The sequence below is a fragment of the Aristolochia californica genome, unplaced genomic scaffold (assembly GCF_029961685.1).
Source record: "Aristolochia californica isolate CCGP_79_NKW_82.1479 unplaced genomic scaffold, dmAriCali1.0.hap1 SCAF_16, whole genome shotgun sequence".
NCBI classification, from domain to species: domain Eukaryota; kingdom Viridiplantae; phylum Streptophyta; class Magnoliopsida; order Piperales; family Aristolochiaceae; genus Aristolochia; species Aristolochia californica.
The window spans coordinates 2991272-3018364 of NW_027181837.1; the positions used below are offsets into that span (position 1 = coordinate 2991272).

The 27093-nt window shown below is 38.8% G+C and overlaps 2 protein-coding genes across 2 annotated transcripts; one reads left to right on the forward strand and one right to left on the reverse strand.

Annotated features, from left to right (window-relative positions):
• The first annotated feature begins 845 nt into the window (after positions 1-845).
• LOC137952875 (3-isopropylmalate dehydrogenase 2, chloroplastic-like) lies at positions 846-6120 on the forward strand. Its single transcript, XM_068799974.1, has 12 exons — positions 846-932; positions 2069-2294; positions 2657-2786; positions 3004-3115; positions 3225-3300; positions 3380-3468; positions 3862-3948; positions 4032-4148; positions 4813-4920; positions 5047-5100; positions 5182-5334; positions 5764-6120. The coding sequence occupies exons 2-12, from the start codon at positions 2081-2083 to the stop codon at positions 5842-5844; spliced, it is 1221 nt and encodes a 406-aa protein (XP_068656075.1). The 5' UTR covers positions 846-932; positions 2069-2080; the 3' UTR covers positions 5845-6120.
• A 576-nt stretch (positions 6121-6696) lies between these two features.
• On the reverse strand, positions 6697-27000 carry LOC137953154 (aspartic proteinase 36-like). The gene is made up of 12 exons (XM_068800402.1): positions 26595-27000; positions 26381-26501; positions 25272-25699; positions 25006-25162; positions 17925-18007; positions 17742-17838; positions 17574-17646; positions 17123-17329; positions 14625-14749; positions 14418-14519; positions 14210-14307; positions 6697-7278 (listed from the first exon to the last, which is right to left on the reverse strand). Exons 1-12 carry the CDS (start codon positions 26858-26860, stop codon positions 7110-7112), a joined length of 1926 nt encoding a protein of 641 aa, XP_068656503.1. The 5' UTR covers positions 26861-27000; the 3' UTR covers positions 6697-7109.
• Between the last annotated feature and the right edge of the window lie 93 nt (positions 27001-27093).

Below are 27093 nucleotides of genomic sequence, written 5' to 3' on the forward strand. Positions count from 1 at the left end.
AGAAATACTCTCCGCTCAATTTCAAAGACAGAAAAGTAACCCAACTGTGGGGCACAAAGTCTACCCACTTTCTTAGGGAAGCAAAAAAAAAAAAAAAAAAAAAAAAAAAAAAAAAAAACATCTTGGGTGAATAATAGACTTGACTTAGGCTGGATGTTGGACACACTCCTATCCTCTGTAGCTAGTAGGTCTATAGACATTTCAAAAATGATTTTAACAAATAATAAGAGGGTAATAGGGAATCACCGGAAGATAATATGTTGGGGCCACTACGTGTTTTCTTCATCCGAATAAATGCTGACAACAGTCAACAACCGAGAAGTCTTTTAATAATAATGTTTCAGTCAGAGAAATACAATATCAACAACGAAAATGGGCATGAGCCCAAATAATATATACCAAATAATTAAAGTATTTAATAATGACACATGAAATAATCCTCAAAGAGTCAATTAGAATACTATACACTAAATAATATATTGACCGAGTAATAAGCTGTTAATTATCCAAGATAATGATCAAGCCAGAACCAAAGAATCGAGTCGAGCAGAGTTAGGTTTTAGACCAATATAATCGAGTTGCGGGAGAAATCAATATAGAACTTGGGGCCTAGAACGCGGTGTTACAATTTTTTTATTTTTACGTAATATAAAATATTTATGATTTTAATTTAGAGTTGATCATAAGTAAAACAATTAATTTTTTGGTTTTTTGGGGATTTTATCCACGTGTTCTCTTTTTATTGGCTGGTCTGGGGTAATCCTGGACCAGTCGGTCTAGGAGACCCGAACTCGATGTTTATACACGGTTTCACAGTTTCACGGGCTGGCTCGGAACCGGGGGGAGTGTTTTTTTCGGCTGAGAAGCGTCTTCCCTAGCTACTGCTTCAGCGACGTCTCGGAGAGGAGCGGTTTTCCGATTGTTGTCTGCAGGTAACTGTAGCATCTCTCCGTATGGTTTACGCGGTAACTGTAGCACCTCACCGTGGTGGAATGGTTTTTGCGTGGTTTTTTTGTTTGTTTCGTCGTAAGGAGTTTTGCTTGTTCTCTACCGATCTGGTATTGTGTTGTCCTGAAGATATTGACGCCTGAATTTTGACCTGATGTTGATTTTCTGCCTTCGGGATGTTTGTAGGTTTTCTCTCACAGTTTTTGGAGTTTTATTTTTATTTTTTATTTGCTTGAAGTTTCTTTTCTGGCGTTGGTTAATCATCTCCCAGCTGCAGCTGCATGAGAGGAGAGAGGAGGAGCAGCATCCATTGCCGCCGCCGCCACCAACATTATGTCCGCCGAACCCGGCGACGGCGAGCGTCACTACTCTCGAACTAAAGATCAGCCCAGTCCGATCGAGTGGGAACTCATGGAACTCGACATTGACCTTGACGGGCCGTCCTGGCCATTTGATCTCACTCACGACCTTTCTAATCCTTCCTCTCCCTTTTTGCTCTCTTTCTTCTCCTCCTTTTCGCCCAATCCTAATTTGCACCTCCTTGTTTCTTCTTCGGACCAGCTGTTTTACGGTGGTCTTCGGTTTTGCGGAGGGGTCGAGGAGGAGAAGCTCCTTGTTTTCTCTTGTTTCCTATTTCCATAGAAGATGAGGGGCGAGAGGAGTTGCCAACTCTGCATACTCCTATTTCCTCTAGATCCCCTTACTATACTTAATATACAGATAGTTAGAAGATATAGATTTGCGTGCTCTAAAATGAAGTCTAATCCCTGTAGCTACTGTCAGTCCCCAAGGTAACTCAGTCTTCCCCATTTCCAAGTCTTCTTTCTATCAACTCCTTCCATTAGCTTCTGTGTCTTCTCCTCATTTTCCCCAGGCGGAAATAGGTGTTTCCTCTCTGTCTCATTCTCTTCTTAAAATCTGCTCTTTTATGTTGACCAGTGAGATAAATTTTGAACCTTTAATTGACCTTTTATTTTGGTATGATTGAGTTGATTGACTGTAACTTTCTACGAAGAGGACGAGAGATGAGATTCTAAGAAAATAAAGTTCTCCAGGTTGAGATTCTATCATTTGCACGAGCATTCCCCTGAACACTTTTCTTTCTTTTTAAATTCTATAGTCGTCTCTCTCCATGGCGGCAACCTGCATGCAGTTCAACTGGGCGTCCTTGAAGGTGTCTTATCCATACAGATCTATTACACCGTCGAAGCACTGCAGAAATGTTCGTTGTTATGCCTCATCAGCGCCAAAACATTACAAGATCACGCTTCTTCCAGGTGATGGTATCGGTCCTGAAGTTGTTTCTGTTGCGAAGGAAGCTCTTGCCCTTGCAGCTTCTCTAGAAGGTAAATTTTGTACTCTGTTTTTGTTTTCTGAAGTCGAGTTGGGTATTATGATATTTGATGCTTCAAGCTTTTTGGAAGCAAGAGGAATGACCTTCAAGAAGCTTGGCTTTACCAACTTGGTACTACTAAACATGCGGATATTTGAAAATGTGAAAGGTGAAGGTCCTTGGACATTTTTTCCATCTTTCATAAAGAAAACAGAACCATATTTTTGCCTGTCCGAGGTGGCATGCTAATCTTTGAGGCTACAGCTACAAAGCAGGAAAAGCTGGGAAGAAGTAATGGTAGTGTCTCTGGAGCAACTGTTCAGTTGGTTGACTACATATGGATTTACTCTTCTTTATGTCATCTTTCCATTGAAGGTATCGAGTTTCAATTTCAAGAAATGCCAGTGGGAGGAGCAGCTATAGACACGGTGGGGGTTCCATTGCCAGATGAAACGCTAGCAGCTGCCAAACAATCAGATGCTATTCTCCTTGGGGCAATAGGAGGGTACTTTTTCGGTTTATTTATTTTTTGTTCTTCCTTCTTTGGGACAAATTTTCTGGAATTATGTTTCTGTAAGTGAGACTGTCTGTGTTGTCTATATCAATGGACATGATAGTAAATGGATATAGGGACGCTTAACTATTGACCCATGCCATTTATGCTCCAAATACTTGTGAAGAATCTATGTTTCTGGTTTCTTACAAAGTTGCAATACATTCAGGTATAAATGGGATAACAATGAACATCATTTAAAGCCGGAAACTGGGTTGCTTTTGCTTCGTAAAGGCCTTGGAGTCTTTGCCAATTTGAGGCCAGCTTCCGTATTTCCTCAAGTACTGTGTGATTCTGTGAAGACAAAATCATCATCTGGAGACCTTATAGGATTTTTATCATGTATTATTGCTTCTAATTCTGATTTTTTCCCATTTCTAATTTTTTTAGTTAGTTGATGCATCCACCTTGAAGAAGGAGGTTGCTGAAGGGGTTGACATCATGGTTGTAAGAGAGCTTACTGGAGGTAATATCACTGGTGTATATTTTGTCAACAACTGTGGATGAAGAAACAAATTGATGATAGTTCTCCTCTTTAAATACAGGGATTTATTTTGGACAGCCTAGAGGTTTTGGGACAACTGAGATGGGTGAGGACATTGGTTTCAACACAGAGGTCTATTCAGCTTCTGAGGTAATCTTCAACTTCTACAAGTTTTCATGTCTGGCTTATCATTGGAAAAGCCAAATGTGGAATGTCTTTTGTTAACCACGGTTCTCCTACCCAAACTTGGGCACCTGAAAACCCAGGTTGGGTTAGGGACTTGCAAGTCCAGTAATAGGTTTTGGGGTGATTCTGGTGGACGGGCTCAGAATAGAAGGAGTAAGACCGACCTCCAATTCGATCTGCCCCTTCCTGAATCAGAGTTGAACCACTCTTTGAGTCATGGGTTGACTCGGCTGACTGGAAAACCATGCTGTTAACCTTTTGCTTTTAGCTCTAGTGGTACATCTTCAAAGTCCAGGTTCTTTAATTAGGTTCCTTATTTGCTTTTTACCCTTAACTTACACAAGAAATGCAATGAAGGTTGATCGTATTGCTCGTATTGCATTTGAGATTGCTCAGAAACGATGTGGAAGACTATGCTCTGTTGACAAAGCGAATGTTTTAGAGGTATGTAATATTTTTGCTTGTATTGGCTATTCTTGAATGTTGTTCAAATAGGACATTAAATTATCCTTTCCATATGTGGTCAGGCTTCAAGGTTATGGAGGAAAAGGGTGACCAATATGGCCTCCGAATACCCTGATGTTGAACTGTCACACATGTATGTGGATAATGCTGCGATGCAACTTATCCGTAATCCAAAGCAGGTTCCTGTGTTCTCCTTTGTCTGTTCTTTTCAGTTTTGTTGTTGAATGAAAATGCTATTCCACTGCTCCAGAGTCACGTGAAATGTGTATTTATGATATGGCACCTAAAACAGTTGTTTGAGGGGAGCTTTTCTTTCACTTTTCTTCCCCCTGTCCTTTTTCTTCTTTTCCTTAAGATGCTTGTCATTTTTGTCTGATGCATCACAAGAATATAGACCTTCTACTATGTATGAGTTTGGTTAGCAACACCACTTTGAAAGGGATATGAACCAGGGTGCTTAGGGTGCTTGAATCATTACTTGTAACATGAGCACTAGAAATAAGAAGAGGTGAGCCTGGAGTGCTTGCCCAAAATTTCATTTAATTTGCTAGAGTTTTCTCTAAAAGAGGTTTGTATTCCCTCATATAGGAAGAGTGCAAGGGGTCAGTGCCTTCACTTGGATCAACTTACATAGCACTACCAAAAATTCTTAACGGATGTTTCTCATCTTCCGTCATTTCTCACCTTGATGAACCAAAAATTCATTAAAAAAATTGAACTGTTCTCTATTAGAAAAACTTAATGCCACATGGTTTTGAAATATTGGGCATTATTCTATTATGTAGCTTTTTTATTGATTTGACAATGGTTGTCTCAAAGTATCTGACATTGAGGTTTTGGCAGTTCGATACGATTGTAACAAACAATATTTTTGGTGATATTTTGTCTGATGAGGCTTCAATGCTTACGGGAAGCATCGGGATGCTTCCTTCAGCTAGTGTTGGTGCATCGGTATGTACCTTGTGACAGAGGCACCTTTCATACTCATGTTTTGAAGCATATTGTGGCCAAACTCTTCTCCACCAGATGAGGTTTTCATCTACTTGAGCTTTACTTTAGTGGCTTCACTTTGTGCAGGGACCTGGGCTTTTTGAACCAATTCATGGTTCCGCTCCTGATATTGCTGGACAGGTCAAATATGAATGAAGTATTGTTGCTTTAAATTTGTCTGAGTATCTGTGTTTTCCTATTTAATTTGTGCTGTTGTGGCAGAACATGGCAAATCCTCTGGCAACGGTTCTTAGTACCGCAATGCTATTGAGGTATGGGCTAGGAGAAGAAAATGCTGCAAAGCGGGTTGAGGATGCTGTGCTACAGACATTGAACAATGGGTTTCGCACTGGCGACATATTTTCCAGTGGAATGGTATACTTCTTATCTACATTAATAAAAAACATAAGAATCATATGATATCCTCCCCTTCACCATGACTGCTATGAACCGAGGGACTTAATCTACTTTACCCCCAGAAAGATGAGCAAGAGACATAGCTGGTGGCTGGTTATTTTTTACCTGTCAACTGAATGACCTTGTCATTTTCTATTGAATGTCATTGCCTTGTGTAGTTGAATATATTCGTGACATAGCATCAATCTGTTGCAACTAGAGCATTTCAGTTGAGATGGTCTTACTGTAATAGTTTAGTTGGAGGCACTGCAACAAAGTCGGTACATTTTTAAATAGTTAGAAAATTGGGTTTCAGAAAGAAACAAGGCAAAGGATCCACCCATTCCTAAAATTGATATTATTATCCTAACATGAGAATCTTATAACTTCTCTCGTGACTTCCTACAGAAATTGTTGGGATGCAGAGAGATGGGTGAAGAAGTGCTAAAGTCAATCAGTTCTCAGTTACCCTCCCCTGTTTTAAGTTGATCGGATCAGGTCAAATGAACCGGGAAAGCAGAACAGGTAGTTTGGGTTAATTTTGTTATTGGACATGGGAAAACCTCCAATTGTGTACACGAGTTGGTAAAAAAGGGTCTTAAGTAGGACAAGCAGTATTAGACAAGGTTTTTATTCTGTACTTTATGTTCTTAATCCTAGGGTAGCATGTTATTTTTCTGAAGAGGGCTTCTTATTTGGTATTTTCCTTGCAACAACTGTAGAAATTGAGGTCTTACGAATGGAATGCTTATTCATGGTTTACCATTTCTTGGTATCCCTCCTGGCTACTGTTTGTACTGGTTCTAGCAAATAAAAGATCAGTTTCTTGCTATGACATTACCACGTATCAAATGGAACATAAATGGTTGTGAATTTTAAAATAACACAATTTTTTGCCCCTTATTTAAACATTCTGTATTAGTCCACATGGATCTAGAATTAGAACAATCATATTCTTATTACTTGGAAAGATCTCTCTTAAATTTGGTTAGTCATTTTGAGATAAAATGTAATCCTATTTCTAATTTGGTACCAAGAGCTGTATGCGAAGACAGTGTTAAGAATAGTTCTATATGGATTACAGATTAGAAACTGTGCTTATTACTTGGAACAGATTGTTAACTTGGACTAATCATTTTAGGATGGACTCAAAACCTTATTCTAAAATTACTATTTTGTTTAATAATTCTTCATGTAAATAATACTGGGATCTGTGAAGCTTTTGATGCATGTAATATAAAGTTATATGAGGAAGACAGGGAGCAAATGCCAGGGAGCAAAAGCATATCACAGACACTGCCAGATCGAAATGCTGAGATGGGAAAAACGGAATATGAAGATACAGGTATTGTCGACCTTCTTTAAAACTTAAATGAGCAGATATTTGATTAATCCATACATCAAGTATCATAGACATTGGATGTTAACTCTATATAGGGGAGGAAAATACCCGCTTCCTTTGTCAAATTGCCTACAGACGGAACCAACCCCATTCCACCTATTACAACCAGAGTTAATTGCAATTTCTTAGACATTCCCCACAAAACTGTAGCGATACCTGAGAGTAGTACCTCAATGTTAATTTTGTACAAAAGTGAGAGAGCTGAGCATTCACTTTACGGCAGCAACAACCCACTACATGTTCTGCTGGTGAGTGAACAAATGGGTGTGAGAACTATAAATGACGGGAGAATCAATCGACAATAACATGCTTTGGTAATTGGCAACTTGAGATTACACTAGACGGATTGGTGTTAGAGTTTCTGGAGCTCTTGCTCTGGGGAGGTAACATTTACAGGTTCATATCTCCCAACTGCTTGACTGCGTCTCCAAATGTACCACACTAGGAATGTTGAGGAACTGAGTAAAACAGCTACTAAAAGCCCAATAAAAACATCCAGGAAATGTTTCCGCCACCATGACCTGCAACAAATCACCGTTAAGCAGATCACATTAAAAAGATGAAGTTAGATGGAAATAACTGGAAAGTGGGATCAGACTGAGGAAAAAATTAATGTAAATATAACAAACTTGACAATTAAATTGTACCACAAACATTTTCCAAATCAGATATGGAACATCAACACTAATGGCGGTGAGAGAAGTGGCGTTAATATCAACCTCAGAATCCTTGAATTGGTTAACCTGGCCAAAGAAAACTAAAGGTACAAAACGTTGCTATAAAAAACTGGACAGAATGGCCACTTGAACCAGAATCAGCATTCCTGCCAGCTTTTAAAAAACTGCAAACCATTTCTTTTGATCCAGCCTGTTTTAACAGTTGAACCATTTACCGAGCTACAATTCTCATCCCAGCCGTCTTATGTCCCATCTCTGTAGTAGTGACAAGAATTAGATAATACAGATTCTTTGACACCAACTTTTCTTTCTTTGCAATGAATAACGCCAAAATTGGCACAAGAAAACCAAATAATCTCAATTATTAACATTACCTTCCTCCATGGTTTAGGATAAGGTTAAGAGAGAAAAAAGAGACTTTCGCATAGGCAGACAAAAGATAATAACATGATTGAGAGTAGATCTAATGCACCCAAACATTAAATGAGACACCAGAAGAAGAATGAGAAGGGGAGAGAGAGAAAGGAATGAATTCCAAAGCATCTAAATATTTTGTGACAGCAGAACAAGGGCAGGAGGGGCGGTTGCTGGTAAGAGAAAAAAATAACTTTTTTTTTTTTAGGCAGGGGATCCAATATTCCATGGTTATAAAATCCAAACCGGTTAATTGAACCAGGTCCAACTGGATTGGCCAGTTAAACCAGATACTACCAGACTTGATCCTTATCTGGATTATGCTTTGTAAGATCCCGAGAAGGGTCAAAACCCAGTTGACCAGGTTGAGTTTGACAGTTCAACTAGTGAATTGGCTGACTTGGCGTGATTAGCCAGATCCGTGTCACTCAGGGGAAATTTCCACATGTGACCCAGTAAGAGGAGAGGGAAACTCCAGTACTCCCCCACCTTGTTGGCACAAGTGGAGAAACCAGTAAAAGGTGGGTCAGCCGACAATGATGGGGAGGGTGGGGGCTCCCCTCCCTTGAGAGCACTAGTAAAGTGGCACCCCCGTGCATGGAGGGATCGTTTACGGAGAGGGAATGCCAACCCCTGCCCTCCCTGTCATTGTGCTATGGCTGGGGATCCCTCCACTATGACAGATATTTAATAGGGGAGGAAGCAGAGCCCTATCCTTCCTCCATTTTGTTGTCAAGGGCAGGGCCTGCTCTCCCTTCCACTGTGCCCTCCACCACAGGGGAGTACTACACAAAGAAGAACATCTAGTTCCCTTCCCCTGCAGGTGAAAATTCCTATAAATCGGGAGAGTTTTTTAGTATGCTGAGAAAAGCAGCAGGTTGAGAAGATGGCCCCTGGAAATGCCGCTAATTTCTTTTGAGTCAAATCATCAAGAGATGAGCAAGGCAAGCTTTAAGCATCAGCCTGCCAACTTTTGGCAGGGAATGTTAACTTTCAAATATTTAATACTAATAAATGGGACCGCAAAAGGGTTATTTCAAGGTCCATGAGGTGTTTCACTAGGTGACCCCATTTCTCTTTCATTATTTCATTTGGTAGCAGACTTAGGATTTTTTGTTGGCTCATGATAAAGGATGGTTAACATCTTAAAAAACGTCCTCACCTCTCACAATGCCTCCTCTACAATTTGCCGATGAAAGTATCTGTTTCTGTGATGGGATGTTTTTTTAATGGAAAAAAAAGAAGAATACACATCCCTTCTCAGATTAAGCATTTATTGTTAAAGCCTCCTTGCGTTTATCTGATTTCAGGGCAAAAGATTAAATGGGATAAATCCAGCATAATCGGGTACAATTTTATAGGAAAGCTCGAAGGTATAGAGCTACAAAACAGGGATGGGGGTCCTTTGCAATGAGGGATTGGTGGGAAACCACCTCCCTCGCAAGCGAGTCAGCCAAAGAGTTGGCTGACCTATAAACATGGTTCCATTGGATTACATTAATTGCAAGATCCATAGCTTTAGAAAATAAGCCACGCAAATGCGGAAGAGGCGTCTTTTTGCTGCACCTATTAATAACCACAAAAGAATCCTCAACGATCAGTTGCAATCTGCTTTGAAAAATTCTCAGACCATGGGCTAAAGCACAAAGCTCGGTGCAAGTGGAGTTAGTGATGCCCAGCAGGCCTGCACAGGAAAGGAGAACAGCCCCATCAGAAGCTCTGAAAACGTGTCAGGCCATTCCAAAAAAAATCCCAATGACCCATGGAGAATCCGAGGAGGAGCACCAGCCAATAACAACTTTAGAGTCACCTTCAATGATGACAGGTCCGCTGAAACGGTCTTGAATGATAATGAGGCCATGCAAGAGAGTAGAAAGCTCAGTGATAGTAGAGTCAATCACACTGAGGGGGCCAACGTAGGAGGTAAAAGTGCTACCATTGGTGTCACGAATCATACAGTCGTATCCCGCCTAACCAAGGCAACTAAGGGCACGACCATCAAAATTAAGCTTGAGGGTCCTGCTGGGGGAGGCTGCTAGCTAACTAGCACATGAGCTGTAGGGGGACGGACATCTGAGCAGTCACACGCCAATTGGTGCGGAGAGCGTTCATGAGGTTGCTAAACTCCTTTCTGGTGTGGAGCCATGCAAAAATGAGGCCAGTGGCATGGTAAATGACTTCTCCAACGGTGTTAAAATTGCAGGTGAAGCAGCAGTTATTCCGTTCTTTCCAAACGCACCATGGGATGTGAGCAATGCAGGCTGAAAGGAGAAGTTTGCCAAGCTTGGGTAGCTGACACCCAAGGTAAAAAGGGTAAACTCTTAGCAAGTCACAAGGGAGGCACAACTGAATAATTGCCAAGGAGGGAGGTCCAAACGTGTCAGGCAAAAGGGCAATGCAGCAAGAGGAGGCTGACTGTTTCCTCCACAGGATTGCAGAAGGGGTACAAGGAGCAAGGAATAGCGTTTCTACGCCTTCGGAGATTGTCAAAAGTGAGAATCCTGTCGAGGCAAGCGTTCCAGAGAAATAACTTCACCTTGCAGGGGGCCATGAGGTGCCAAGACATAGCGACCTCATGGTCGCTGCGGGCCCCTCCAACCCATAATGTGCCAGTAAGCCGAAGATACAAAAAATTGTCTCGTCCTCAGGGAGCCAAATCATCCGGCCTTGCAAGTGAGTTCGGATTTCTCGACAAGGCTACAAGCAGCCAGAGCTTCCTCATCATTAAGACCCCTACAAAGGCAAAGATTCCAAGATCCGCTTCCCCAAGCCTCAGCCATAGTCATGTCACGACGAGTCATGAGCAACAAAAAGGACATGTAGGAATCAAGGGGGCCACTCCTGCTCCACCAGTGAGACAAAAAATTCAGACGAGCCATTTCCAACGTAGAATTGGATTGTCAAACAAAAGGTTGGGAGGAGGTGGAAGACGAATCGCCAAATTGGAGACAAGTGTTGTCGTTTACCGTCCAAAATCCATCTAGATCCGGTGTTCCAAAGTTTAGCAAGGACCATAGGTTTCCAAACAGCAACCAAAGAGGAGCTTCCATAACCATTTGAGAAGTAGGGCCTAACCATGTCCTTCTTATGACGGATTCTGAGCCCTCCAAGACATTTGGGAGTAAAAACATATTTCCATCCCATGGGATGATCTTTGAATCCGTTGCTAGCTCCGCTCCATAAGAAACGTCTTTTGATAAACTCAATACAGTGGCAAATGGAGGCCAGACAAGACATGAATGAGAGGAAGTAATTTGGCAGTCCAGTAATGCATGAATTGAGGAGAGTGAGTCGGCCCATTTTTGATAGTAACCGCCCCCGTCAAGTGGAGAGCCGCCTCTCAAGATGCTCAATGACCAAAGCCCAGAGTACCCCGCGAGGTCTGTTGTCAATAGGTGGAAGCCCGAGAAAGGTGGAGTGGAGGGTGGCAACGGAACATACCAGGGAATTAGCCATAGTCTGTAGTAAGCCGGGATCAATGTGATATCCGGGAATGGTAGTTTTGCTCCAATTAACTTTCTAGCCAGAGGTGAGCTCAAAGAATCCAAGGAGAGCCTTGATCTTCATGACTTATTCAAGGGTACCCACACCAAAACAGATAGTATCATATCAACAAAATGATGCAAAGGGATATCAAATTCCGCTTGACAAGTAATCTCGCTAAGCCACCCTACTCTCTTTGATGAATAGACCAAGGAGGACAAGTATTCAACAATGAAATTAAAGAGAAGGGGGATAGAAGAACGTAATGCAACTACGAATCCAGATGCTCCATCGTGCACCAAAAACCATGTGTTCCATGATATCATCTAGTAAAGGCCAGTTAACTCGGTCAATGGTCTTCTCAAGATCAATTTTGAGCACAAATCGAGGAAGACCGGATCTCTTGAGGTGGTCTATAATCTCATGTGTAGACATAGAAGAGTCAAGAATGTCATGCCTGCGGATAAAGGCACACTATCCACAGTGAATGATCAAGGGGAGGATGGTCATAAGCCTATGAGCAAGTAGTCGAGCAATAATCTTGTACAAGCTAGAGACCAAGCTGATGGGCCAGAAGTCTCCTGGAAGTTCAACATTCGTCTTCTTGGGGGCAGTGAGAGAAGCTCTGATGCTTTTGAATGTAATACCCCCCTTGTCAAAACTGCGAACCATAGAGGTGATGTCCTCCTTCAAAACCAGCCAGCATCGCTTATAAAACTCCCCATTATAGCCATTTGATCCAAGAGCCTAGTCATTGGGGAGGCCGAGGACCGCATCTTGGATTTCCATGTCTGAGAAAGGTAACTCAAGAAAAACGGCCTTTGTAGGGGAGATCGAGGAGAATTGCAAGCCAAGGAGTCTCGGTCGAGAGTGGCATTCTTCGGTGTAAAGCCCCGTATAGAAATTGATCAAAGCGTTAGTAATAGAGGCCTTATCCGAAGTTTCTCTGTCTTTATTGTGTAACTCACACTCCACATCATTCAGCAAAGGATTCGAGATTGGAAGAATCAGGTGAAAGGGACCTTAACTTGGATACAAACAGCGGCAAATTAAGCTGAGTTTGTAGAATTTCACTCCTTACTTCAGCAGTTTCACGATAAGGGTGTTGGTGGCGATGAGTTAATCTGGTTTGCAGATTCTTCAGGTGCATATTCAACTACATCAGCATATGCTCATCTCGGATAGATAGCAATAGCAGCATTACCTCTGACAGTTCCTGTCTAGCCTGAAATTTTATCAGTCCACCAAAGGTAAAAGTCTTCCTTTTAACTGTTTTTAAAAGGACGACTCTAACATATGATCAGCTATGTCTGTGTGGATACCAGTTACATCATGTTGATTTTGTAGTGGAAAGGGTGAATCTATTGTTCATACTCTCCTACATTGTTCTTTTGGAAATAAAATTTGGAGATTTTATACTGACCATTTTGGTTTTATCATTATGCCTACCAATAACATTAAATGATTGGCTGTCTGAAATTGTTTCTTTTATGGAAAATTGTGGGGACAGTAGTGTCATGGAGTTTATGGTTGGAAAGAAATGATAGAATCTTCTCAAGCCAGGTTCATTCATTAGGCATGTAATTCATAATCATGTTCATCTTGTCCATCGTAGGCTCAATTAACTAATGATTTCAAAGGGTAACTGAGGTAACTCTGTGAAATAATTGGAAAGCTCTAGCTGTTTGCTCGCCATCAAGGCAAGTTCATATGGAGCAGTAGATCTCTCCTTTTGGCTCCCTCAAAACTGAATTTTAACAGTAGTTGTAAAGACAATCAAGGGGCAGTGGACATTGGAGAGGGATTATTAGAAACCATGAGGATCTCCAACTTCTCACATTTTCAGAGCCAATAGGTGAAGCAGATTGCACTAGTGCTAAAGTCAGTGCTCTTCTTCGAGTTCAGTTGTATAGTGAACATTTTTTCTTACCGGTAATAGAGAGTGACTCATTGTCTGTTATTAGCTAGGGTGGGTCGGTAAAGGCATATTAGACCAAACCGTGGAGATCTGATGGGCAATTTTTGCACCTAGGTGATTTACTTTCAACACTTTGTGTCTCTTGGAATCATATTAATCGGTCAGTGAATACAGTATCGGGCTCATGGGCTAAGAGGAGTAGTTTGGTTGTCAACATAGATCCGGAAACATAAATTATAGTTTTTTATATTTTATTCTATAATTTTATTTTCTTTAACTTTTCGTTACTTGATTCTTGATGGCATTCTTGGCCATGTTTATGAAATTCTCTCTTGTCCTTAATGATATTCATCATCATAAAAAAAAAATTAAAAATAAAACAAGAGTGGTGTTGTTTGTAGGAGAATAGCCCCACATGATTTGGGCTTAATAGATCATATATGCATTAGTTAAGAGGAGGTATTCTAACCTCAGCTAGTTATGATTACCCAAAAAAAACCTGGGCAGTCATGTTGAGAAGAGCAAGGCCAACTTTAACACAATCTATTCAGTTTTTAGTTAAAAAAGTTAAAACACTAGAATTAGAGTGTCAAACTAATATCAAGGAGAGGCCTGAATATGGTACTATAGATCTCAAAGTATCCAAAATTTTATTTGATAAGATAAGAAAGCTATAACACTACAATTATGCAAAGGTGGTCTACAAAATCAAGCTGAATCAGTTCAAGATAGAAGTCAGTTTTATCATAAACCCAATTTCATCCAGTTCAGGATTATGTCTCAACTTATTCCCACCCTACTTTCGACATTTTTATCTAGTATTCACTACATGTCCCTGCATCTGAAATTTATCTAGTGTCCACTACATGTCCCAGCATCCAAAATCATCACAGTGCCAAATGAAAATAACTTAAAAAAAGTGAAGAATACTTGAATCCAGAAAGATATGTAGCAACATACCTACTCTGCGGCGGCTCAAATTTCCACTTGACCAGCTGATAGCTTCCAAAAGAGCCAGGAAGGTGCACATTGTGTTCAGTCAACCGTGAAATTATATTCTGTAAGAAAAAAATGGCATATTATTTCAGTTTTTTATTTTGTATGACAGAAGATTGCAAACTGTTTTCCGAGCAGCAAGCCTCTCATATAGGGAAAGAAGACAGCTTACTTTTGCTCTGGCATTGGAAATATAATTAGATGACCCAGCTGGAAATACACCCCATTGTAAGAGAGTTCCATTTCCTTTTCTTGTAAAATTTAATAACTTGACCTGGACATATTCAACTGGTTAGCAACAAAGTACAATAACAACTATAATAAATACTAAAGTGGACATGCTATAAAAAAGTTGACTAATGTTTTGCTTCTCAGTCACCTGATATGTATTGACTTCTAGTTCCTGTGCAATATATTTTGCAAGCTTTGTAACCTGAGGAACCAAGTCTGAATACTTTACATCCAAGGACATGTCAATTGTAATGACTCCAACTCTGAACTCACCTGGCCATCATAATACTTCCAATTATATTGACGGACATAGAACAAACTAGTGCAATATGTAATTGTGTGCCAAAAGTAGAGCATGGAAACAAATGATCCATTCTCAAAGAGAAGCGAATAATGCTATTATAACTTTCTCCAAAGGTGTCAGGTACTCCACATACAGTAACCACCCGTCCTTGGAGACCCTTTTGTGTTGTTACCAGTTACCATTTTTGTTTTCTTTCACTAAATTTTTTAGATTTTTACTTCTCCATTAATGGTTAACTAAAAAATTTACACCTTTGGACAAATTGAAAAACTGAGGTTCAAGGGTTTCGGGAGCTCAGGTGTTCAAGAAAATGACTAACTATCAATTAGCAGTCTCTTCAGAAGCCATAAAGCAGAGATTGTGGAACAAATCTAATCCTGAATGGGTGTTTGGATGCAAATGGTTTGTCTGGTAGGATTCTGGTCCTTTGGGATCCCTATGAGCTCAAAAACTTGATGCTCTCACAGAATATGCTGCTGCAGTTAAATTTAATTAAAAAATTGACAGCTTCATATGGTCATAACATCTTTTAGTGGTCCTTAAAAGAAGTTTCAAGAGAGTTGAATTCTTGGAGGAACTTGGTCAAATAATCTCAAATTGGTCAACACCCCAGCTGCTAGGAGGAATTTCAACATCACAAGATAAACAAGTGAAAAGTCCAGGAGCTCGGGGCAGGTATCTCTAGCCAAATTCTCTGAATTTATTGAAAATCGGTTTTGAAGCTACTTGGCTGTATGAAAAAGACTAGCCAGTTTTCTGAGCCAGTTAATCTTTTCATACTCAAAGGGACTGTGTAAATGTCTCTCTTGCTTTGAATCCAATGAAACATCATATATAATTAATAAGAATAGCACTTAATCATGATTTCCCCTGAACACATAAAAATAGCACTGCTTCAACCAAAACAAAAATCCAGATGACAAAAGGACACAATGGAAAATCGAAATTTAGACTTTCATTACAAACCTCCTGACAAAATCTAATAGCACCTACCCAAAATATTAGTATTTTTGTCACCCCCTAAAACTGAAATGTGAATTCCCCGCCTCAATTTTTTTCTTCTATTAGTACAAGTCTAACAGAACGGAGAAAATGACAAAAATAACCACCTACGTAATGTCGGTGTATATACCGAGGGATCATACAACATATCTGGGAACCCTCCAATAGACCGCATACTTGAATAATGAACATACTCTTTCACGGAGGCATGTTATATAAATGTGTATGGTTCCCACACAACATGTACAGGACGACAAAGAATGGATCTAGTACTAAATTTGAGGCCTAACAGTTGGGTGCCACAAATAACAAAAGGGCATATGAAGAGAATGGGACTACTATTCAATGTGAAGCCAAGTAGTTGGGTCCCACATAACTATGTGATCCTAAATTAAACAAGTGGACCCATCAGCATAATATCTTTCTTATGGGTACTTTTGACATTTCTAATGACTATTAGAGGCAACTAACCTTTTAAAAAAATGTAGGGAGGATTTGACAGTAATAAATTTTAAAACTAGGAGACTGACCAATTATGTGATCTCCTTAATACTGACTCAAGCAAATTTCTATCAGCTGTTCAGAGATATCTGTAAAAACATAAGCAATTATTCACCTCTTCTTTCTCTATTTAAGGTTTCTCTCCATGCAAACTTTCCAATTTTTTGAATCAATACAAAAAGTGGTAGCAGTTTTTAAACAATATAAGAAAGAAAAATCAAAACATCCCAGTTGAACGCCGTTAATTGTTCAATCTGAATCACATGTATTATGCCAAACAACCCCACATGATTTAGTGTTATTGCACATCCATAAACAAAACCAATCTGGTTTATCTAAATCAAGGACCATTTTTGGAGTTCATCACTAAAGAAACTAACTTATGAATGTTTGGAAAGTTTTGGGAAGATCATGGATGTGACATTTTTGAGCTTTGTTTGTCTGCTGGAAAAGGTCAACCATACAACAGATGATCATAATACAACCTTGTGTTCTTCAGTCTGAAAGACTAGGTTCTTCAAGGCAGTGTAGGCTGGAGAATTCATGACCTTCAACTGCGCCCTATCATATCAGGCACTGAAAGCCAAAGCTATGACTTCCAGCACTCTTTAGATGCATTTATAAAAGAATAATAAGTCTGGTGAAGAATTACTGAAGAGTGGAAAACAGGGTGCAAGGGAATCAGTCTTCAGAATTAGTACCTAATCTACAATGACTATGATGCTTGTTCCATCAATATCCAGGAAATCAAACACAAAAAGCGTCCAAACATAAAGATATGAAGGAAGACAAATTATTCAGGTGGGTCATCTGCCCTTCTCATAAGGGGATTAGTTTACCTGGAATTACACTGTCAGGCAGCACAGCAGGAGGCAATGCAGGGGATCCATCCGAAGCTGAATTCCTACCAATGGATGAAGCAGGTGCAGGGGAAGGAGCTATAGGAATATGTAGCCTCTCCCACAATTCAGAACAGTTGGTTTTCCAGAAACCAACTCTCTGATTCTGACGATCATAAGTCACTAGAGTATTGCGTACAATAATTCCTAGTATAAAAGTAGAGTCATCAATAAATGCAAAAAACAATAATAAGAATAATGCATAGGCAGAAACTTTTGTTCAGAAAAAGTATATTGGAAAATAATAAATGAAGAGGTATTCAAAATCCAGGAAAACATTGACTCTGCAACTAAGTTAAAAGTATCTTCACCAATTCACTGCCTGCATAACTATATCATGATTGAATAATCTATATTTTCCTAGAAGTTTGGAACAAGTAATCAGCCTTACCACCTAACAGAGTGGTTGGATCTTTCCCGTTTTGAAAAATTCCTAGACAATAACCTCCATGAACCTTCGAATGCTATGAAATAAATAGAGAGACAAATTTGTAAGCCCAGGAATATGAAGTGAAATGAAGATGAATTATACTTTCACAAAATAAAATTAATCACTTACACGAAACAAGTAATTTTCAGGAGTCAGTAACAATTTATGTCCATTGCCGAAAACCATTTCCACTTTAGGGAAGCTTTTCGAGAGTTGTGATGGATCACTGAGTGCACTCTAAAAGGATTAGTATTTCAAGACTAGAAGCTCTTATGGTCCAATAAATTTACTTCAGATTGACAAAATATATACCTTCCAGCTCCAGAAAAGCAGATATCATTGTAATTTGGATCAGGACCATGGATTTGTTTGAGATTCTGAAGGTTCTTAATTAACTGGCCAAGAATAAAAAATACCATTTTAAGGGTGATACACTATATACCATACGTACAATAATCAAATATACATTGATGCACACAGATATGCGTCCAATCTATCAATTCTGTATGACCAGTTATACAACCAGCTCAAGATTATGCAACACCAATTTTTTTAACTAATATATAAGAAACATATGATCACAATGTCAAACTCAAATCACAAACCATCCAACCCCAAGAAGAACTTATCCTCACAAATGCTCCATAAATAAAGATATGATCACCATTTTGTATAACGTTATCACAACTTTGGTCAGGGTCCTCAAAACTGACAAACTACCTCACAACAAGCCAAACGGTAAGACTGGTGAATTTTCCTGAACTCCAGTATTTCACGTTCATGAAAACACACCCAACCACACAAAAATATCCCCGGTAAACAATATCAAATCAAATTTCTTCAAATGCTCAAGTCTCGGTCAAAACAAACTTCTCATTCTGCCACTTTAATTTCAGACTAGTCTCATTGAACTAAACGAATCCACTTACATTATTGAAATACCCACCAACTCCTCTCTTCCCCTAGTTGACAATCATATATTAATCTATGATAACAAGACACTCAATCTGATTCGCTTACTTCCATTAATGTTGAAACCCCTCCTACTCTCAACATGAGCACTAACTACAGGCTTATCAGGGACGTATAGATGTATATACCAGAAAAGACACCTGTCTTTCATGTGAGAACTTCACCCAAAAGTCCAGAGTCTTTAAAAACATGAATTTACAACTACGGAACACTTCTAGAAATGTTTCTTATGCTATACAAAATGCACATGTGGTAACAGCAGTAGGTATTCACTGGCAATTTTACTTTGTCTATTTTAACAATGGCTCCTGAAGTGCTCTCTTGGTTGAAGGGGATTCTCAAGTCATTATTAACTGGTGCTTGAAGCCATCAAAACCTCCTTGGCGTCATTGGGAGTTTTTTGATGAAATTTGTAAGTTAATTTCTGTTTTACAATGCACTTGGAAACATGTTCCAAGATCTGCTAATCACTTAGCCGATGCTCAAGCGAAAAAAGGTGTTACCCTCCAACATCTTGTTGTGGAGGAATTGTCTTTTTAGCTTCAAGGTATGTAATTTTTTTCTTCAGTAATACATTCACACTTATTCTCAAAAAAAAACAATGGCTCCTGAATCCTCAATGTTCACATTGTTAGCTTCTATAATAATGTAATTATCACTCATACACTGATTTTTCTGGGTTTACTTTTTAAAAAAATTTGGCATTTTACCCAAATTCAAGCCCATGGTGATTAGTAAAAAAGGGAAACAACCGAGCAGATATAAACAATGTCCACTAACTCACCGTCAAAATTAACTAGTGAATGAAATAAACATTTGAAAGTTATTGGGACAGTCCCACAAGTCATGGAAAATCATGTGGTTAATAGTTAGAAAAAAACAGCTGAACTTTGGGCAGCCATTTTGAAATGGACCTGGACCCAAGTTTAACATGATATTAAAGTAGGGTGTCTATTCTATTAAACTATGTTTAGAAGTGGTACTCAGCCAAACCGGCTTGCAAACGGCTCGGCTCCATTTTTACAATAGCTCCAAGTTGAATTCATTTGCCCAAATGAGCCAAAGCCCAAGCCTGACTTAGTTGACTCCAAGGCTCGCGAGCTGGCTCAAAACTAAATTTTTTTACCATAATTCCATTGTTTAAAATACAAACCCTAATCTCCCGGCCCAAACCTCACTCTTCAATAGATTATAAGATTATTTGACATTAAATCCTCTTTTCTATCTCATTGTTAGGTGTTTTAACAGCCATAGATGTAGAATGTCAAAGAAACAAAAGACAAACTTGCCATAGTGATTGTTCATTGCATCCCTACTACCTTGTAGAATGAATGAAAGATTACGTGCGTGTACAACACTTGCTCTGTGTCAAGTACGTAGAGAAGCTGATTGAGTCAATTCAGTAGCCTCTCTAGGACAATGCCATCTGAACCTCGTCTTTGAAGCAAATGCTAGGATGAGTGAGCTTATACTTTTTTTTTTAAGAGATACAATTTTATTCAAGGCCGAAGGCAAAGAAGAAAACAAAAACAAGGCTAACCAAAGGGAAGGGTGGTGGTGGTGGGTTGCATGTCCTGAGATCAGCCCAAGAATTGGTTGATCTCAGGACATGCAACCAAGGACAATCAAATTCATCGGATACATCAATAATTTCATAAAAACATCACCATTGTCACCAAGGGGGGTTAGAATTGTGGGAGCACAGTCCAATAGAATCTCCTTCAATCCACAACCTTCCCCCAAGATGCTCTTTAAAGAGAAGAATACCTGGCCAGGGAGCTTGTACTTCAGCATTGGTGGAATCAGAATGGCCAATGGGTCCAGAATAGGAAGCAAGGACGACTCCTTCGTGGTTTTGAAAGACCTCTCTGATCCCAGCAGGTTCGGAATTGCCAAAGGCACACCCATTAAAATTTGGTTTAATGATACCATGCAAAGGAGGGGAACCATTTTTCTGGGAGGGAACTCAGGGGTTGGTCATTTAAGCAGCCAACTTCCAGCTTTGGCAAAGTAGACCACCACATAAGCTGGTAATTTGTTCCTGGTGCTGACCCATGAAATAACATCATCACAAATCTTGCTGAAAACTTCTATCCACTGAGGCAAACTAGCCACTGAAGCATCTATGATTCCGTTCTAACGAAAGATGCCAAGGGATGTAAACAATGGAATAGCAAAGCAAGATTTTTCAGAATACTGGAAGCTTGGAACCATGCTGAAATGACGGATTCGACAAGGCTGCTACCACGTGGTGATACCTATCTTACTGAAGAAGTGGGTCCAAACATCCCATTCAAAGGAGCAATGCATTAGAGTGTCGCCAACTGTTTCCTCCTCAACTACAGAAATCACACTGGAGATTTTGGATTGGGTTGGATCTTCTCCTCAAATGGCCAGCTGTTAAAAATCTTATTTAGTGTCACACTCCATATGAAGATCCTAACTTCTAGGAGACAGCAGTAATGCTTCTTGGAGAGTCAGCCCAGCCATGTAGCAACCCGTATGCCAAGGAGAAGGAATTTACCGTTGTCACCAATGGTCCAGACCAGCTTATCATTGGTATGTTCTCCAACTCTAACAGCCTACAATCTGGTTAAGAGGTCAGCAATCTCAATAGTCTCATCCTCTGAAAGGCTTCTCTGGAAGTGAAAGTTCCAGGTGCCATGATGACGAGCACCTGAGGTCCAAGATTGAGCAACAGAAATTGCTTGGTTTGAAGCTAGATTATATAGGAGAGACTTTAGGTTCTTCAGTGTATCACCCCCAAATCCCCAATCCTCCTAGAATTTTATGGATCTTCATTGTCCGGTAAAACCAAAGTCCTTATGAAAATTCCAATTGCAGTGGGTAGAGGGCTCTCCAGAGGGGGGTAACTTGAAGTTATTATCTGCACTTAGTTTACTTAGATAATAACTTCAAATTTATTTAAAATAATACTAAGTGCAGATAATAACTTCAAATTTATTTAAAATAAAACTAAGTACTTCTTCAAACAACCTGTATCTCTCAATGCATACATGGAGAGATCAAAGAAATCAAGGTTGAATTAAAAGAGTTGAAATCCCTATACAAAAAGCCTGAAAATCAAATAGAAAAACAAGAGAAAAAATCTGATGATATTTTTCTTAATCAAATCACCAAGGTCACTCATCGAAAGTGGCATACAAAGATCGACCAGAACTTTGTCATTCCTAATCTGACAGCCCTAATTAATAGTGGAACAGATTTAAACTGTATCCAAGAAGGGTTAATTCCAACCCAGTATTTTGAAAAGACCACTCAATCTTTGGCCAATGCTAATGGTAAAAAAATGAAAATTAAAAGTGGCATACAAAGATTAATTTGGTCATCGACCAGAACATTGTTATTCCTAATCTAACAGCCTTGATCGATAGTGGAGCAGATTTAAACTGTATCCAAGAAGGGTTAATTCCAACCCAGTATTTTGAAAAGACCACTCAATCTTTGGCCAATGCTAATGGTAAAAAAATGAATATTAAATATAAATTAAACAATGTCTCAATTTGCACTAATGATCAGTGCATAACCACAAACTTTCTGTTGGTTAAGAATATGACCCAACAGGTCATATTAGGCACTCCATTTTTGGAAAAAATTATGCCAATTAAAGGCATTGATAATCAAGGAATTCTTGGAGAAATTAATAACAAACCAATTTATTTCTCTTTCAAATCTCAACCACAAGTAAGTTTTATAAATGAGATTTTTGAATTGAAAAATGTCAAAGAAAATTAAATTAGTTTCCTACATAAAGAAATTCAATTCTTAACTTTAGATCAGCAACTAGAAATTACAAACATTAAAGAGAAAATTAGTTCTCTCCATAAATTTTTTTCCAAAGAAATTTGTAGTGATATTCCTACTGCATTCTGGGATAGACATAAAAATATTGTGTCCCTACCTTATATTGATGGTTTCAATGAGAGGACCATTCCCACAAAAGCTAGGCCTAGTCAAATGAAACATACTTTTCTAGACCTATGCAAAAAAGGAATCTAAAATCTGTTGGATAAAAAATTAATTAGAAAATCATACTCCCCATGGAGTTGTACTGCTTTTTATGTTAATAAAAATGAAGAGAAGGAACGAGGTGTTCCTCTATTAGTAGTTAATTATAAACCACTCAATGATTGTTTGAAATGGATTCGATATCCAATCCCAAAAAAAATAAATTATTAGACAGATTATGTTCTGATAAAATCTTTTCAAAATTCGACTTGAAATCTGGATATTGGCAAATTGAAATCAATGAAAAAGACAAATACAAAACTGCATTCATAGTACCTTTTGGTCATTTTGAATGAAATGTTATGCCTTTTGTTTGAAAAATACTCCTTCTGAATTTCAGAATATCATGAATGATATTTTTGCAAACTATTCTGAATTTACCATTGTTTATATTGACGATATCTTAGTTTATTCAAAATCTATTGATACTCATTTTAAGCATTTACATGTTTTCAAAACAGTTATTAGAAAACATAGGTTGGTGATATCTGCCCCCAAAATGAAATTATTTCAGACCTCAGTTAGATTTTTAGGTCATAATATCCATAAGGGACAAATAGTTCCTATTGATCGAAGTATCGAGTTTGCTTCCAAATTTCCAAATGAAAATTTGGAAAAAACTCAACTTCAGAGATTCTTTAGAAGTCTCAATTATATTGCTAATTATTATCCAAATCTTGCCCAAGACTCAGCAATATTGCATAGACGACTCAGAAAGAATCCTGAGTCATGGACTACTAAACATATAATTGCAGTCCAATTAATCAAGAAAAAGGTTAGACAACTTCCTTGCCTTAACCTTACTAATCCTTCATATCTGAAGGTTGTAGAAACTGATGTCTCTCATATTAGTTATGGTGGCATATTAAAACAAATTAATCCAGTTAGTAAAAGAGAAGAACTTGTTCGTTTTACATCTGGAAATTGGCGTGATACACAAATTAATTACTCTATTGTGAAACAAGAAATTCTTGCTATCATTAAGTGCATTCATAAATTTTAGGACGATTTATTAAATCAGAAATTTCTTTTAAGAGTTGATTGTTCATCTGCTAAATCCATTCTTAAAAAGGATGTAAAAAATCTTACATCCAAACAAATCTTTGCTAGATGGCAGGCGGAATTAAGCGCCTTTGATTTTGATATTGAACAAATGAAAGGAGAATTAAACTCCTTACCTGATTTTTCTAACCCGTGAATTTCTTCAAGGTTCTAATCATGGTTAACCCCGGAAGAGACGACTTTATGAAGATTTGAGTAAGAGAGAATTTTGACTATACAAGGGGAAATGGATCTCCCCTTTCAAAGATTAGCATACTCCAAGGAACTACTAACAGTGTTGGCTCTCCTGCAAGTCAAAATCCACAATATAATGAGACAGTATAGCACAAATGCTTCCCTCATGATCCCAAAAACACCAAATATCAACACTCTTAATTCACCCCCTCCCTTTGCTACCACACATACACACGTACATCTTGTTGCATAGTAGCCATTCTGAAGATAAGCCAACATTACATTCTAAAGGAGGGTTTTGTTGGAGGAGGCCCTCCTTCTCATTGTTAATGAAGGAAGCATTGAACTCCAATAGTTCATGATTATGGAGCTACAAAATCATTGAGATTTGGGAAAAGTGTGACACCACCAGCAGAGCGACTCCACCTAGCAGATGTTTTCCAAATCAACAGCCAAAAGATTTACCTAGCACAGCAGTTGTGGCCCTTAAACAAAATCTACACACAACAAACATGAGGACACTTTATCTTAGGCCTACTTTTGCATTAGAAAACTTGGTTGAGTTACCAAAACTGCCATCATAGTAGAACGGGGCAGATAAATCTTCAATTTCATATAAGGGCATTGTTAGAATATGATTTAATGCGAGAATATATTTCTAGTTAGGAAGTGTAATTTTAAAAATATTAGAGATGCAAAGATTTGTGTTTAAATTTAATATATGCTATATTAATAAACACAAAAGGGAATGCCATATAGGATGCAGTCAGGCAGTTAACTAAATTTGTACATTTTGTTTTTATTTTTAATGTTTTTTGTGTCTATCCACATCCATCCATTGTTTTTCTACATATTTTCCACCAAAATCCAATTAGTCCATCGAAAAACAAGACCAAGTTCCCTATCAATGTTCACCCTTAGTCATTCAAAAAGTCTACATGGTTGTGTAATAAGGATTAAAAGATCCTTGAAAAAACATTTTCAAGTATGTTGATTAGTGCTGCTACCATGTGTGGACCAATAACTAAAAAGAAACATCAAAAAGGACTTTCACATACAACATAACTTTCTCTATTTGGCCCATGAACATTTAAGTGCACTACCCACTATGAATTTGTAAAGTACTGCATATAAAACAACTGTAAAGAAACCTTACAGCATCTCTAAACGCAACAAATGCAGCCTCTGGAAGGTATGCGTATGTAGTGCCACTGTCAAGGACAGTCCCATGCTTGCCATCAAAAGCCTTTGGAGGTAACTGCAGTGGAGCCCCACCAACATGTATTTCCTTCAACTCGATATTATAGTATGGACTGTTGCCATCAAAAGACTAGAGCAAATGTGTCAGATCTACCAAATAAAAATGTGCAGTGAAATATTTCTTTAATCAGATAGCCCCGCCGAAATATTATTAAGTCATACCTGCGGACAGGATCAGATCGAGAGAAGACCATATCAGGAGGAGAAGAAATTCCACCAAGAACCATGGCACCGCCACCAACATCCATCCCACCATAACACAAAGAGAACGAATCACTTATTACACCTTTTTCAACAAGTTGATCCATTATACTGAGTGGACCACTTCCCAAACCAATAATTCCATCAGCATGCTGACTAAAAAGATCACCAGTTTCAGCATTTTCACAACCAAAAACAGCTCGTTGTGGACCAAGGGCACTTTCTTTTCCAAAGGATATAATGTCATTCCCAAGGACTCCACTACTAGAACTCTGTTCTGCATATTGCCTTTCATAAATACATACCTTTCTTAAATCATCACAACTACAGTCAATGTTACACATTACTTGCTGGTATGTGCTTGACAAGTCTGGCTGAAACCTTGGGTCCTGTTAAATTAAGATGCCACAAAATATAAGAAAGATATCATGGAACCTATCTAGCTTAATAGGCAAGATAAACATCTGAAGAATGAGATCAGTATCTTCGAAGGAAATGAATAGTTGCAATGTGCAGAGGAAAGATAAGGTATGTCTTATTTACCACTTTAGTGACTACTGACTTATTGATCAACTGAGCATAGTTTCAAAACCTTGCAAATCATAGAGAGAAATAAATAAAAACATGGATGAAATAAAAGTTTGGGGAGCTGTAGAGTTTATGACAACAGAATTTACTATACAATCTCAATAAGTGTGAGCGTGTGTGTAGCTTTCCAAAAGGAAAGTGCTTGGTGAAGTGTGTCATGTAGCAAACAAAAAGCTTCAGAAGCAAATAAGTATATTCTAACCAAAATATACACATTAAAAAGCTTCTCAAATTGAGAAGAATCCATGACTAACAGTGGACATTCAATAAAAGCATTGAAGACATGATTGTCATCTATTATGTTGAAGACTGCTTCTGAAAGGCAACAGCAGGCACATTGCTCTCAAAAAATAAAATAAAATAGATAACAACGGACAAACTTCACCAAAACACACAATATGTTCTTATTTTAAAATGCAACTCACCAACAGTTCGAAAACTAAATATGTACAACGAAAAAACAGACTCAAATTGGAACTTACCTGATGTTTGCCACACTGCTCACAGTCGGAGCAGGGTACGTAAGTGACTGTACTCCCTGAATCAACAATTAAAGCAAACTCCTGCGGCGGCGTACCGATCCAAAGCCGAGTCGTGTAATAACTAGAAAAATCAAACCCCATTATTTTCTACATCAAATTTATAACTGAAAACAATTTGTTAAAACATAAAAGTGTATCAGACAACTGATTTTACCCGTTGGTAAGGAGGTCGTCATAGAGACGCATGCGTGCATTGGGCTTCTGAGACGAGTCTTTATGAAGTTGTCGGTGGAAATTCCGATGATTAAAGAGACGAGATGAATTGGGGGCAGTAAGAACGAGAGGCAGGATCATCGCTGACCCAGTTTGAAGCGGCGCATTATATTTGTTAGGATCTGACCGTGCGTCCGCGAAGAGATCGTCTGCAAGCAGGGCGGTGAGAAAGAAGAAGATTCGAACACATGCCCGCGAATTGGGCATCGGAAATATTGGCGGAGGAGAGGAGTTTCAGATTCTGCTACAACACCCGGACGATAAATTTTCCAGCGAAAGCGGGGAAAGAAAAATGCGAAGAGAAACCCGAGAGAGGAGAAATGCAGAGAGAGGAAATCCCGTCTTAAGCCATGACTCTTGGATTTGTCAAATGGTCTGCTCCCAACTAATCCGACACCAACTGCAGAAATCGGCGAAATTACATCATACAGCTACTGATT